The sequence below is a fragment of the Pezoporus flaviventris genome, unplaced genomic scaffold (genome assembly GCF_033815535.1).
Source record: "Pezoporus flaviventris isolate CSIRO_AGI_PZ_B2104156 unplaced genomic scaffold, CSIRO_AGI_Pfla_v1 ptg000078l, whole genome shotgun sequence".
NCBI lineage: Eukaryota > Metazoa > Chordata > Aves > Psittaciformes > Psittacidae > Pezoporus > Pezoporus flaviventris.
In genome coordinates, this window is record NW_026892626.1 from 19,059,271 (window position 1) to 19,074,707 (window position 15,437).

General features: G+C 50.3%; 2 protein-coding genes across 2 annotated transcripts; one reads left to right on the forward strand and one right to left on the reverse strand.

Moving 5' to 3' along the window:
• Nucleotides 1-70: 70 nt before the first annotated feature.
• UBFD1 (ubiquitin family domain containing 1) lies at nucleotides 71-8,571 on the reverse strand. Its single transcript, XM_061473594.1, has 7 exons — nucleotides 8,523-8,571; nucleotides 8,083-8,349; nucleotides 7,794-8,002; nucleotides 6,618-6,683; nucleotides 6,304-6,409; nucleotides 3,926-4,008; nucleotides 71-2,688 (listed from the first exon to the last, which is right to left on the reverse strand). The coding sequence occupies exons 1-7, from the start codon at nucleotides 8,554-8,556 to the stop codon at nucleotides 2,578-2,580; spliced, it is 876 nt and encodes a 291-aa protein (XP_061329578.1). The 5' UTR covers nucleotides 8,557-8,571; the 3' UTR covers nucleotides 71-2,577.
• Nucleotides 8,572-8,911: 340 nt separating this feature from the next.
• On the forward strand, nucleotides 8,912-15,135 carry EARS2 (glutamyl-tRNA synthetase 2, mitochondrial). Its single transcript, XM_061474021.1, has 9 exons — nucleotides 8,912-9,014; nucleotides 9,633-9,788; nucleotides 10,125-10,314; nucleotides 10,881-11,353; nucleotides 12,161-12,269; nucleotides 12,786-12,939; nucleotides 13,204-13,334; nucleotides 13,995-14,130; nucleotides 14,738-15,135. The coding sequence occupies exons 1-9, from the start codon at nucleotides 8,912-8,914 to the stop codon at nucleotides 14,819-14,821; spliced, it is 1,536 nt and encodes a 511-aa protein (XP_061330005.1). The 3' UTR covers nucleotides 14,822-15,135.
• Nucleotides 15,136-15,437: the final 302 nt, after the last annotated feature.

The window sequence follows — 15,437 nt, forward strand, 5'->3', positions numbered from 1 at the left end:
TCTCAAAGAACTCCCAAGAAACCGACTGGATTGAGCCAAAGAACACCAGGTAAAGCATTTTATGTAAGTATCATTTTCCTGTATTTTAATTCAAACTTTGCACATAGAACAAAAGAGTGAAACAATTTCATTTTTCAAATAAAAACCAACGTAAAAAGAAGCACCTGAACAGAATTACATTTAGTTTATAGTATTCTCCATGTTTGAACTTGCTTTGTAACCAATGGGCTTTATACTCAGTTCCCTTTGAGATGAGCAGCTGTACCTGCACAGGACGCAGAGGAATCGTGCCCTTGGGACAGGAGCAGACAGGAATGTGGCACATTGCCCCGTGCCTGTGGTGCCCTCACAGCAATGCGTCAGGTACCTGCCCTCCTGCAGCACCAGAGCATGCTCACCCTGGTCACTGCAGCGGGCACAGACACACTGGAGCTCTGGGCAGGAGCTGGAACAGAGATACATGCCCTGTTCCAGAGCACACAGCGAGAGGATAGGGAAGGAAAATGGAATATGAGCAGATGGACAGACAGGTCCAGGCAAGCCAGGTAGCAAGTGGGAGCTGATGGTCACAGAACCAACAAGATGGTGAGTGCAAAGGTGACCCCAAGTGACAGGAAAAGCTGATGGCACCGTTGTCTTTACGCTGCAGTGCGTACACTCTCCACCAGGTCCTGGAGTTTAAATTGTGCCTGAACAGCAGGACTGGCAATGAATCAGAAGCGTGACAGCAGCATCCAGTGTGCAATGTTCTCTCCCATCCGGTCACTCCAGCTCCACTGCGAGCTCCAAGCTGCTCTGGGGACCCGACAGGAATTGCTCCCATCTCAGTGCACTTAGGGCAGGACACGCTGCTGCTGGCTTGCGTACAGAAAAGAAACACCTCAAGCTACAGGAGTGACAAGTACATCACCGGTTTACAGGCAGGATACAAAACACCTCTAAGATTTGTATTGCATGGGTGGTCTGACTGAAAATACAAAACAAAAGCTGCTTACGTTGCTATCAAGAGCTTACAAGGAAATACGGAATCATAACACATACCATAAAGTGAATGCTTCTCCCAGACTCTCAAATAAAACCGAACAAATACTCGTTTGGGAATCTGCACCTGCTGAGTTTCAACTGGGCTGCTTTAGGGAAAGAGAAAACAAGACATGGAGCACACCAAGACCAGCTATTCCCAACAGGCCTCTCCATGGGTTCACAGAGCGTTAAGCTACTTGCACTGAGCACTGTCAAGTTCAGTGTTAAACAGCGACCTGCCTGATGCAGGTTTAACACGGAGCCAGGCGGATTGAGCCTGACTGCCCAGCACTATCTGCGAAGGGTCTGCACCTTTGCAGGACTGAAAGGTCCATCAGAAACCTGAGATAATGGCACGTGGCTGGCTGAGAGGACAGGCAGAACTTCACAGGCCAAAGATGGGAGCGCTGCTTCAGACAGGACGAGAGGCAAGAGCTTCCTGTAAACTTGAGCAGAGAAAAACTGAAAGGTGATCTCAACTTCAAGAGACCAGCTGCTGGACAGATATTCTGAATTGGGCAGGATTCACTGAATAACATTGCTATACATTTTCACATCCAGGACACAAAAGACTACTGCGGTGATGGAGGGTCCAAACCAGCATCTGAGCATCTCTCCTTCCCATCAGGGCAGGGAGATCTCTTTGGTTCTCTCCCTCCCAAGGCTGGTGTTGCTGCTTCATGTGCTCACCCAGCAGCACAATGCAGCTCAGGAGGGTTTGTCAGTCACACGGGTGAGTGTCACTGCAACTGCTGCAGAAGGACTCTAGACCACAGCATGCAGGGTCAGGGGAATGCTCCAATACCATCACACTGGGGGCAGGACAGGAGCAGCGAGGTGCAGGGTGGGAGAGGAACAACTAACACGGCATGAACGGGAGCGGGAAGCAGCACAGTGATGTTCATGTGCTCCAAACATGCTACATGGAGTGCCAACCCAGAGCTTCTGGTATGGAACACATCGGTGAGGGAGGGAAGGAAGCAGGGCATCTTTGGGTTAAAATAATAATGAAAACATTAGTTTTGCTACCAAAGAGTCAAACCTGAAACCAAAGGGCCGCAGAATATGGCTTTACTGAGCATCAGTTTGCATACTGCTTAAAGTTTATTCTTAAAAAAACAGCTTCTGAAAGTCACAACCAAGTCACGAAATTAAATTTAACTGAAAGATTATGAAAATAGCTGGTTTTGTTCAAACCATGTAAAAAATCCTCCATAATACATCGTCATATTTCCTTTTCAAAACTAAACTGGAAGATCAACTCTCAGCAGATTTAAGTGTATTACACATGATACTTTGTGAATTAAGATTTATTGATTTCCATTGTATTTGCTTTAAATATGGTTGAAGCTGACTGCAGAAAAGGGATGGTGAAATTTTTAAGTTAAAAGTAAACTAATGGTGAAAGGACATCACCTCTGGCTTCCCTCAATGCCTCGTTTGTCAGGGTTTATTAACAAGTTCCAGGACTGTCACATCCAGGGATGTTGGAGGCCTCCCCCAGCAGTGTCCTTTGCTTTGTGTCATTTTCCTGTGCCAGAGGTGAGCGTGCTTTCAAAAATACTGCCACTTGCCCAGCACCGTGTCTTTGATTGCATCAACATATTGAGTGGGTACCCAATAGACCCAGTAGTAAGACGCTTCTGTTGGGCCCAGCTGAAATGCCTGTGAAGTTAAAAATGACAACGTTTACAAACAGGAAACAAACAGCTCATACCACGGGGCGGGTACAGCCTGACCACTATGGACTCAGCAGTGTCTGCTGCTTCAAACACTCGGTGCATGCTCCTGGTATGTGGAAAGCAACTAAAAAAAGCTTCCTCAGAGAAATGAGAACGGCAAAGTAGCAGATAAAGTGAGGAGCTCCTTCCTTTTGTGATACCACAGCAGCAACAAAAGCTCTTGGCCAGTTTCAAGAACATGAGGAAATTATTCTGGAAGACAGAATCTGAAGCACAGCTCCAAAGAACTGACTGGAATGCACAGAGCTGAGAAGCCAAACAAGAACTAAAGACAATGACCATGATTCCATAGTCATAAGATTGCACGGAACTTTACATTCGGACATAATGTCCTGTTCTCAGCCTATGTCAGTGTTCATAGCTGAGGAGCACCATGGCAGCCAATAGCCTCTACCCTTGTGTTAGGGTGAGAGTGTATTGCAGCATACCCGAGGACATTTTCTTACATGGGCGATCAAAACCCCAGTATTTGGACAAAGCCTACACCAGCACCCTCCTGCAGGCGACGATTTTAAGGTGCAACATCTCCCACTTCTTCTAAAGAAGGAAAAAGACTTATATAAAGGAACTTACTTCAGCATTAAAAGTTATTACTGTACTTTGGAAAGCAAGAACTCAATAAAACCCCATAGATTAAAAGAGACAAGAATTCAGAGGAATTAGCAGAGGTTTCTTCTTAAATGTGCTCCTCTTCTAGGCCCTGAACCAGATTCTCAGAAAATCGCATATGGAAAAAATACACAGCATGAAATCCCTATTTGTTTGTTTAACCTCCAGCAAGGCTGTTGTCTATGTGAATGTGCCATTTATGTGACTACAACAGAAACCAGAAATAAACTAGATACAGGGAAACACCGCTAAGAAATCGGGAGCTATATTGTGAGCATTCTTCTGCTAACACTATCGCCAGACAGAAGATATGAGGCAATGCTCAAGCACTTCATGTTTGTGTGAAACCAGCCCACATCCACAGCAGCAGATAACCACCATGCCACCCAAAATATTTACACTGACAGCACACCATGTCCACATTCCCATCTTCACACCACATGAGGCTGCTCTCACTATCCACCTCCAACTTGCTCTGTTTTAAAAGTCCTGCTTCGTGTATTTGCATGAAGTAATTAGACTGGATATATTAAAGGAGAGACATTACTTACCATCATGTGATAATCCTCATGTCCTTCAATAGGTTCACTCACCACATTTTTAATGGACCCCATGGGTAACTTTTCTGTTCTCTCTACATTAAAATTGATCAAAGTATTATTTCTGACATAGGATGCAGTAGTAGTTCATATTAATTTCAAATACCACCACCATTACCTCCAAAAGCTCCTCATGTCAGCAGTCTCCTCTGGCTGAACTTTGGCTACCTGCTGCTGAGAAGCCTGTTGTCCACATCACCACATACCCTCCCCAGGAATCCAATTGTGGACCCCACAGCTCCTTACATTTTAGGTCTCTGCATCACATTAGGCTCTTCGATGTACCTGATTCAAGCCTAAGCTGAGTGATGGGGATACCCTGGCTTTATTTAGTGCTTCCCCGTAAAGAACTCCACTTGGACTATCAAGATTACTCACCATAGCAAAGGCTGGTCCAGGCGTAAGGATATCCAGGACCCATTACCAAGGGTAGCTCTAAGCTCTACAGGTAGGTACTAAGCTCTACTGCAATGAGAGGTTGGAAACTAAATGAAGACAGGCTAAAGAGCCCTTTGAAAGCCTCCTCCTGGTTTTACCCTGAGGCACTGTTCAACTGTTACTATAAAAGCACAGGGAAGGAAATATGAGTAAATAGGGAGAGCAACAAAAAGAGAAATTGAAGAAAAAGATGCCTACAATTATGTGACAGAGTAATGTCAGCCAGAGGTAGGCAATAAGAAATGACAAAGAACGTGGTTCATGGCAGACTTCTCTCAGCTGCGTCCTCATTTCTATGACTTACTCCAAGGCCCTTCCTTTCAGTTCCAGCTTTCAGCGTTCACCTAAAATTACTGAGCTGACCCTGATCTACCCCACTCAGACTCACAACGTTCATTCACTGAGGAAAATCTTCCTTTGCATTCACAAATCAACTGCTCCTCACAGTACCTCAGCAACAGACAGATCGCCGTTATCAACACCTCTGACACAGAGCAACCGAGAAACATCTGCCTCTACCAAACCTCAGACTACACAAACCCTGCACAAAGTGACCGGTGAAGCACAGAGAGGCTGCGTGGAGGAAGAATCAGTTTCGACTTTCCAGGACTAGCAAGTGACAAACGGTGTTAACACCCAGTTGGTTTACTCTAGCCCTTATGTGCTGGCGCCTGACATGCATTTCTCGGCGCAGGAAGGAGCTTTCCCAACAACAGCCAGCAATTACAGCCATTCCCTAGAGGAAGCAAGCTGCTGCTAATTTGGGGAAGTAGGGAAACAGGTTACATGAAAGGGAGATGACTACAACAAGAATCAAATTTCACAGCTTAAGAAACTCTGATCTAGAACACTTCAGAAACACTAAACTTGAAACTCATCTAGAAGGTGAAGGAAATTACCTCAACGCTACGCCTGTGTCCAGGACACAGTATCTGTAATGTAAGCACCTGCTGCACAAACTTCCAAGGCAAAAAAAAAAAAAGCCCCATAAGTCTCACTCCACTGTTTAGCCCAGGAGGAAAATCACTGCAGCTGGTACCAAGGGAGGTTTCACAGCCACAAAAGTCTTCACAACCAAGTCTGTCCTAGAGAGGAAAGGTCAAAACCTCCCAGGATTTCTGCTTACTCTGGAAATAATGTAGCAGCTGGAGGTACCACCCGAAGCTACTATTACCACGCAACAAGGTTACTTTACTGGGACAGTGAGCAAGCACTTCTCTTCCTCTTGCTCATCACCCTGCTATTGCCCATCCTCGTCAAACGGCAGGAGCAGAGCTTCCCTTGGAGGCAGGGGCTACGCAAGACATCCTCAGCCACATATGCTAGCATCACAGCAGGTTCAGCTCCTTCTGGCACCGCTCAAGACAGTAAACTGATTCCTCTGCACAGCAGCACAGGCCAGGGTCTCTGCACTTGTGCATCACTGAAATAAGACACCCAGCTAATTTTGGTTGGAAGGACAGATAATGACAGAGATGCCAGCACTCTGAGTTTAATCCCACTTCTAAGATTCCCTTTCGAGCCTTAGCCAAGTCATTGAGCCTCTGTGGGATGCTGGCACCAAACCAATGTTTAAGAAGTGCTTTTGAGAGAGGCCAGAAATGCCAAATATTGTAATGTACGTTTGCAGCTGTGAACAGCAGATTGGAGCAGTCCTCCACTGGCACAATTGAGCTCAGGTTTTTCCAACAACACCAGTAAAATATCAAGTAATAGTCAATGATCTGGGCAAATGGCATCTGAAGAGCAAGCAAAATGTAATGTTAAAATACTGCAATGCCAGCATTATTCTCTAAGCACAATTTAGGCACACCAGGAGCTATTTCAGGGTCACACAATTTGCTTCTAGTCCCATTACCCACTATTCATCTCAGGGCTTTAGAGTTGCTCACCTTTTGTACCAATCCATAGCTGGTCTTGCTCAAGTTTAAAGGTCAATCTGACTTTCCCTCCAGACTTGTTGTACATGCCAGACAATGGCACTGTTGGCAGGCGCTCCTACAGAGTGGGAACACAGTAAGGCAAGGTGAAGGACTTGAACAGAAAAAGCTACATTCCCTTCACTTCTTAAGCACCAGGATGATCCATCTATTCCAGTTTTCTGCTAAGACAGTGAAGAACCATTGGGCCAGCAAAGATAGGTCTCAAACCACAATAAAAGCCTCTTTCCTGATCATGACAATGTCTCAAGTACTTATTTACTTACCTGAACACCTTTAACAGAAGGCATCACATCATCAGGTTTGCCTTTATCCAATACTTTTCTGTGTTGCTGCAACATAAAAGCAGAAGTTGGAATTTACAGAAACACAACAGAGCTTCCAGCTGCCCTTCTTGACAGTATTCCCCCAGCACTAGGAGACAGTTACAGACTATTCACAGTAACTTATCACACAGGAAATGGTTCATTTTCAGAGTTAACTGAGCACTTTCTGGGACAGTCTAAAGAAATTCTACAAATGAACAGAACCCCAGTATAAAGCAAAAGAACATCCCTTCTACAATATACGTATTCTAATATAGCTATCTAGAAAAAAATATCAGAAATGTTGAATCACATAGTTGGCATTTAGCAAGACAGCCTTAACAGTCAAGGGTTACATCCAGTGAATGGCAGAACCGGTGTGACAGTGCAACATACTGCAACAAACCAGAACAGATTAGAGCAGTTGTAACTAAGAAAACCACGCTCAGAGCTTGTAAGTTGCCGAGTACCTTTAAGCAATGATAGAGTGAACGTGAACTATGCTAAATTACAGAAAAACAAAAGCACGTTTCATGAAGGCTGCAGTTCAAGGAAGCGCTACCCAAGTTTTAACCACGTTTATTTTGAGGCAGGGTAATGCCTCGAGCTGAGAACCCTTCCTCAGCCCCACAACTGCAGCCCTGCGTCAGTGTGAGCTCCTTGCATGGCTCTGCACCTCCTGCTCGGAGGCAGCACTTCAAGGCACGAGAGGAGCATTGAACATCCACGCTCCCTTCAGTGCTGTGGCAGGTGAAGGAGCTGCTCTCTTGGTGTTTGTTTTAAAGACAGATTTTGGTGATCAAACTCTTTCATGCCAATAAAAATTAGTTCGATTTTAAGAAGAATTCATCCAGACTGTGTCTGACCTAACACCCTCAAAATACTTCCATTATTTACCATTTCTTATCTGAAACGCTGAGCCTGGCACCAGCACAACCGGTGCAGAGCTCTGCTAGCCTAAACAGTCTTCTGTTGCTAGAACTCCTCGGCCTTGAGCCCTCCTATCACTCGGCAAGGAGAAACAAACCCCAGCCTGCTCTGGGAAGGAAAAGGACCCATAGGTGACCACAAAAGAACTGCGTGACGCCCACAGCACCACCCCCCCTCCCCGCCAGCAGTTAGTGAGACATTAATAACCTTTTGTCTGCAAAGTGGCTCCTTTTTGTTCTCTTCAGCTTTGACCTCCTGTTGAGCGGCCTCTTTGGGTGTATTCACAGCCAAAACGTCGTTGATGGTGGAGCCAACCACCATGATCTTCGCTCCGTTTGTTACTTTGATTTCCCGCAAGGTTTTCTCCTCCGGTAGAAGTCCCTTGAACATAACTTTCTGCATGGCAGGGGGGAGGCCTAAGGGGCAAGCACAGCGGTTACGGCCCGGCCGAAGGCAGCGGCAGGGGGAGGCGCGGGCAGCGGCGGCCCCGACAGACCTGTGAGCGAGTGGATCTTCTGCTTGAGCTCGGCGCCCGTGCTGTCCAGCGCGAACCTCACGTCGTACTTGTTCTTGTTCCAGATCACCTTCAGCTCCACCAGCTCCCGCCCGCCCTCCCCTTCGCCGCCGTTGCTGACAGACGCCCGCGGGGGATCCCGCCGCTCCTCGCCCTGCGGAGACGACCCCGCGGCCGGCGAGGAGCCCTCTCCGCCGCAGCCCAGCGGCAGCTCCGGCGCCTCCACCTCCATGCCCGACTCCTCAGCACCTGCGGGCGAGCGGACAGGAAGAGCGCGGCCAGCGAGGACCTGCCCCGGCCCGACCGACCGCGTCCAACCGCGGCGCGCGCGAGCCCGGCCCCGCCCTACCGGCCCCTCCCCTCCGCTCCCAGCCCGGCCCCTCCCCGCGCCGCCGCCCGCCACCGGTACCGCGAGCTCCTACCATCGGCGGCGGCGGCGGCGGCGGCGGCGGCCATGATGATTGTGTACAATGTGCCGCGGGGCACGCCGGGAAACGCCGCCGCGGCCTCAAGAGCCTCCCCGGCTGCCGTAGCCCGGCCCCTCCTGCTCTGCCCTGCTTTGCCCGCTCACCGGTGCGGCGCCGCGGGCCAGGCCGTCCCCGGAGCCCCGGCACGGGAGCAGGGGCAGGGCCGTGCCGGGCTCCCCCCGCGCTTTCCCGGGCTCCTCCCGAGGCTCCGGTGCCGGCGGGAGGAGCAGGAGGGTGGTGGCGCCTTTAAGGAAGGCTCCGCTCCCCGGGCTACGGTGGCGCGGGGATTGGCTGGAGCGCCCAGGCGGAAGTAGCGCCCGCGGCCACGTGGGCTGCGCGGCGGGATGGCGCGGGCGCTGCGCGGCGCCGCGGGGCCGGTGCGGGGCCTCGGCTCGGGGCCCGGCGGGGAGCGGGGCCCGCGGGTGCGGTTCGGGCCCAGCCCCACAGGTAACCCCTGGGCCGGCGCCCTCGGGGGCTCCGCTGCGGGCGGGGACGGAAAACGTGAATTCGGACTCTTGAGCGTGCGCGGGGCTCTGAGGCGCCTGCGGGCTCCCCGCTCAGTGCGGGCACTTCTTGACAAACACAGCACCCGCTGATGGGAGCCTGTAGGGACAGGCCAAGGGGAATGGCTTGAACCTGCCAGAGGGGAGGCTGAGCTGAGCTCTTGGGCAGAAGCTCTTCCCTGTGAGGGTGCTGAGGCGCTGGCACAGGGTGCCCAGAGAAACTGTGGCTGCCCCATCCCTGGCAGTGTTCAAGGCCAGGTTGGACACAGGGGCTTGGAGCAAGCTGCTCTAGTGGAAGGGGTCCCTGCCCGTGGCAGGGTTGGAGCTGGAGGAGCTTTAAGGTCCCTTCCAACACAAACCAGGCTGGGGTTCTGTGATAAAAGTGCTGTCCAAGTCACCTCAATAAGAGCTTGGGAAGCTCTTGTTCCATACCAAGGGCCTACAAGGGCCATGCAGCTCAGCTCCCTGCCCAGCCAGTGAGCAGTTTCCATTGCAGATAGCATTTACTTGTCCAGCCCTGCTGGACCTCAGTTCTGACTCATTTGGTTCCTCATGGTGACAGGTTTTCTGCATTTGGGTGGCCTTCGAACCGCTTTGTACAATTACATTTTTGCCAAAAAGCACCAAGGGACCTTTATTTTGAGAGTGGAGGATACGGATCAAAACCGAGTGGTGCCTGGAGCTGCAGAAGGAATAGAAGACATGCTGGATTGGGCAGGTACTCACAGACAGCTTTCATTGTTTGCTTACTGAGAGCCTCTTCATGATTAACAGTACTTATACTGAGTATTTTTGCACAGTAGCTCCTGTGCAGCCTTTCAGACAATGAGTTGGATGCAATCTAGTTATTGCTATCTAGTTATTCTGGGCATCGGGGAAGTCCCACTGGGAGCATGTTGTGAAGCAGAAATAACTGCCCTGGCTTGGTTGCTTTTGTATTGTTTGCGAGATCCACATCTGTGCAAGTGTCAGAACGTGACAAAGGTGCGCAAGAGATGTGATGGAAAGGGCCGATGTTGGAGCTGACAGACCTCCCTTTGTACTGGTGTTTCAGGTATTCCCCCTGATGAGAGTCCTCGCCGCGGTGGCTCCTTTGGCCCCTACCAGCAGTCGCACAGGCTGGAGCTGTACCGGAGTGCCAGCGCCGAGCTGCTGGAGCGGGGCGCAGCGTATCGCTGCTTCTGCACCCCGCAGCGCCTGGACCTGCTGAAGAAGGAGGCTCTGCGCAGCCAGCAGACCCCGCGGTAGGACCCCCCTCTGCTGGGCCCTCCCCTCTGGGCTGCACCCTTGCAGAAACTTAGCCAGTAAGGTTGTCATCTCACTGCCCACAGTATCTGAAGGGGGCCACAAGGGTGCCAGAGAGGGACCTTCATGAGGGACTGTAGCGACAGGACAAGGGGTGATGGGTTCAAACTGAAACAGGGGAAGTTCAGGTTGGATGTAAGGAAGAAGTCCTTTACTGTGAGGGTGGTGAGGTGCTGGCACAGGTTACCCAGGGAAGTGGTAAATGCTCCATCCCTCGCCAGTGTTCAAGGCCAGGCTGGACTGAGCCTTGTGCAGTATGGTCTAGTGTGAGGCATCCCTGCCCGTGGCAGGGGGTTGGAAATAGATGGTCCTTTCCAACCCAAACCATTCTACGATTAACCCTTAGAGGCTGAAGGGAGTGACATCCAAAGATGAGGTTGTTTGTCTGGACACAGTGTGCAGGTTGCAGCTAAAGTCCCGAGGTCAGTTTAGAGTTTTGGCCATGTAAAATGGCTGCTGGGGGTGGTCTGTCTTGAGCTGAGACCCTTGTCCTCCCTTCTCCAAGGTACGACAACCGGTGTCGGCACCTGACGCCTACCGAAGTGGCTCAGAAGCTGTCACAGGGCCTCGACTGGGTGGTGCGCTTCCGGCTGGAGAAGGGGGTAGAACCCTTTCAGGACCTGGTCTATGGCTGGACCAAGCACGAAGTGGCTGAGGTGGAGGGTGACCCGGTGATCCTCAAAGGGGATGGCTTTCCCACGTACCACCTGGCGAACGTGGTGGATGATCATCACATGGGCATCAGCCACGTCCTGCGCGGAACTGAGTGGCTGACTTCAACGTCCAAGCACCTCCTCCTCTACAGAGCCTTTGGCTGGGATCCCCCTCAGTTTGGTCACCTCCCGCTGCTTCTGAACAAGTACGGGGGCAAGCTGTCCAAAAGGCAGGGGGACATCTTCCTGGAGCGCTTCGCTCAGGATGGCTACTTGCCAGAGGCTCTGCTGGACATCATAACCAACTGTGGCTCGGGATTCCCAGGTAGTGACAGCAGGGCACTTGCAAGGGTGCTTTGTGATGCTGCCTCTGGGGACAGGGTTAGGTTTGTTTTAATAGCTGAGAACTTTGACAGTGTTGGAAAGTTTCAGCCTGTCCCTGAGATGCCACCAGGGCTCTGCAGAGCTCTTGTGAAAGGCTGGCTGGTGTGCTGGAGCAGTGGGAATCTTTCTGCCTCTGTGCAGCCATTTAAATCTAGTTTGATCCATAATGAGCTCCCAGCTGGGACAACTCATCTCAAGGTGAAGAAACTGTCTGTGACCTCTTGGGAAAACTTGTATTCTGTGTTTAACGACTGCAGTGTCGTGTGTGACGTCTGTCACACTTCTTGTTTAACCTGAAAGGCCATGAGGAGTTGAGTCAGTGTCTCCTTTTGTTGCTCTTGCTGTGTGGGATCACAGATTAACTTGTGTTTCGGGAGCTCTGCTTGGGAATCAAATCTTTCTTGGGCAGCAAAGCCTCTTGGCTGAGAGTTGCTTCTTTTTGGCTGACTGATGCAGGGGCTGTTCCACCAAGGAAGGTAACAGAGCCAAGCAGAGTGTCCCAGTTTCCAGTTCCTCGCCAGTAGCTGGCAGAGCCTGCTTTTGGGAAGAGGGCAGCTTCTTATGCGTGCTACCAGTTCCCTCCTGCTTGCCATGGTGCATCCTGCTTGCTGCTAGCACTGCATAAGGGGCTGTCCTGTGCTGCTTCCTGCTGGGCTGTGCTGCTGCCCTAGCCCAGCAGTGACAAGTGGTGCTGCTGCTTCTCTGTGAGAGTGGAGTCGAATCATTCCCTTGTGGGGTTCTTTTGCAGCGAACCAGATGGGGAGGACCTTGGAGGAGCTGATCATGCAGTTTGAAGTAGACAGAATTACCACCCATTCTGCCCTCCTGGATCTGGAAAAGCTCCCGGAATTCAACAGGTATAAATATCAGTGGTGACTTTAAACGTGGTAATGGGTATGTCAGTGGGAGTTTATTCCTAGCACTTGGCTCTGCCTGGGGATTTTATTGGGTCAAGCATGGTCTCTGTGCAGCAGCTTTTTGGCTGTGCTACAGTGAAGTAAAAATTCCTGCTTGCACTGTTCCCACCTTCTCTCCCATCCTGTGCTTGGACACTGGTGTCAGGAACACTGTGAGCACCTCGGCATAGCGTAGGTGTAGTTAGGGGGATGCAAGGTCTTCAGTTCAGTTTCAAAATAGCATCTAAGAAGAGGCAACTTCTGCAAGTACACTTGTGTGCTACAAGGATGCTCTGCTGCTGAGAGTTACCACATCTTTCATTCACTGTGGTGCATGAGAGCTAAATGCTTTGTTGTAGAATGTGGTTCAATGCTGCTTTGCTGGCAGTCCTGCAGGTTTACTAGGTAAATGTGAGGTTGGGATGATTAGATTTGGTCTAACCCAAAGCAGTCCAAAAGCAGTTTTCTTTGTTGCAGGATTCACCTCACCCGTCACATAGAGAACGAAGGCCTGCGACAGAAGCTGATTAAAGAGCTGCAGTTGCTGGTGGAGCAGGTCTATGGGGATCAGCAAGTGGATCAAGAGGTTCTAGAAAAGGACTATGTGGAGCGAGTTCTCCTGCTGAGAAAGGTACGAGCAGCAGTAGCACCGTGTCACTGCTCTGGGGAGCTGAGGATTTGTGCCATTCCTGGATGAGACTCAGCTAAGCCCTGCTTTGATCTGAGCTCTGAAGCCGTGCAGCTTGCAGAGGGCTGTCCCTGCAGTGCTGGTGGTGGTGGCACACTCGCCGCCAGCACCCCACTGCTCTTTAACTGCTTGTGAGGTTCAGACTGAAGAGGTTTGCTCCCCCCACAGCTTAACCCTGACCTTGACAGCTTTGCTTTCTTTCTCCAGGGCCACATAAGCTTCCTGAAGAATCTGGTGTCCAGTGATTATTCTTACCTATGGGTCAGGCCCTCGGTGTCCCGAGAGCAGCTACAAAGTATGTCTGGGGAAGCAGATGAAATAGGAAAACTGGTCTTAGGGTAAGTGTGTCTTCCCAGCTCTGTGCACAGCCACCTGCCTGCCCCAGAGCATTGCTCTTGGCTGCTGTATTGATGTGGGACATGCTCACTGTTTAATTTGCTCACAGGGATGTGCAGACAGTCCTTCTGGGCCAGTGGGTTCTGGGGAGGTTTGCCAATCTCTCACTGCTGCCCCATGCCCTCTGCTACTCCACACTCTGCAGCTAGGTGGCTGGTATGTCAGTCACCTTTCCAGTTCAGATCTCACATCTGGCCTAAAATGAGCTCTGAAAGACAGTTTTGGGAGTGATGGAGGTGGCAGTATCTGCAAACTGAGCTGTTATTTCCAGCTCTCTGTAAAGCTGGTTGCCCTTAGTCCTTTGTCACAGCAAAGTGGTAGCTGAATCCGTGTGATGGTAATTGAAATGTCAGAGTATGCACTGTCCTGAAGGGATAGTAGTTCTGCTGCCTACAGTGGAGTAGTATCAGAATGGCTTCTGCATCTCTGAAACTCAGATTATTAAAGAAGAAATCAGAATCACTGCTTTTCCTGCAGTTTTCCAGGTCCTTGGCATAATTCTGTGATTTAAGCTTGGTGCTTGCTTTGCTGAACCAGTCACTTCTGGGTTGGAATCCTGTGGGTTGTGTCCCTAATCTGTGAGGACATCATCTCTCCTAAAGGCTCATGACAAGGCAGGCGGCTGTTTTGACCGTGGAGGAGTTGAACAAAGACCTGAGAAGCCTCCACCAGCAAACCAAAGAGACCAAGTACAGCAACGTGATGCAGCTCCTTCGCTTGGCTCTCAGCGGACAGCAGGTAAAACATATACACTCTGAGACTGTGACATTCTTGTTTTCTTTATCAGCTATCTTCTCTCTGATTGCAAGATACTGGTATCTGACATCTCACAACAACTGACAGCAGTTCCTGTTACAAGGGAGTGCACTGATACACGGGAGTTCTGGAAGAAAGAGCTGTTCTGAAAGTCTCAAAAAGGCAGAAGTTGTCCAAGCATGAATGTGCTGGTCTTGGATCTGAAGCTGGAGAAGCTGCAGGACCGGCTGTAGGGAGTGTTGGCAGGGTTGTGGGTGTTGGGCAAATGTGGAATTTTATGTGCAACCTGCTTGGACATAGATCAAACCCAAGTTTTACTGAAGTTCTTCAAAGCCCAGCCCTGGCTGATGCTCTGGCATCAGTCCTTCTGGATCACTTTAACCACTCTTTCTTAGTATTTTACTTCAGGAGTGAAAAAAAACCCAAAGCGTTCTTTTGAGCTTGGTAATAAACCTCCACCCTTGGTCTAACAGCAGTCTGATAGCTCATCACTCTTATCACTTTCATTGTGGTGATACATAAGCACGTGCTGAAAAGTGTAAGTTTCCATCTGTGCAGTGATGTGCAATGACTTCTCCTGTTTTTGCAGTGTGGGCCGAGCGTTGCCGAGATGATGGTGACTTTGGGACCCAAAGAAGTGTGTGGACGGATACACAAAGCCCTGTCCAGCTAATGCCAGATCTGAGCTCCAGGAATGACCTGGCAGGCAGCCCATGGACTTGGATGGTGTAGGCAGCACCCGTCGGAGTCCCAGACTTGTAGTTTTTGATCTCAACATGATGATCTTTAATCAGACGAGCTGAGCTTTAGACCAGGCAGGTGTCATCGTGGTGTGTCCAGGTCTGTATGTATCTGCACTAAGCATAAGCCACTTTGGCTGAGAGAGGAACCAAATACAGATTGAGGTCCGTCCTCCTGCTGTCACCTCATGCAACTAGCCTGGTTTGCAGGCTGGGAGAACAAGATGTTTATCTCTGGTTAAATTCAGGCCACACAGACAGAAATAAGTGCTTTTTCTGACATGGGCACGGTTCATCTTGAGCGATCAGTCTGTATTTGGAGAGGCCCTCGCAATCAGGGTACCTACAGCTATGACTGCGCAGGTCCCCACAGATACCCTGGGGTGGGTATTTATAGGTATATATAAATATGTATACATACAGTGCGTGTATTACAGCAGCCCCAGGCTGCTCGGAGAGGGGGACTGCTTCCTGTGAACGGTCACGCGTGTGGTACTGCTAAAGCTGGCCCTGCCCGGGGGCCTGGGTCGTTTTCCTCCTCTTCGGATG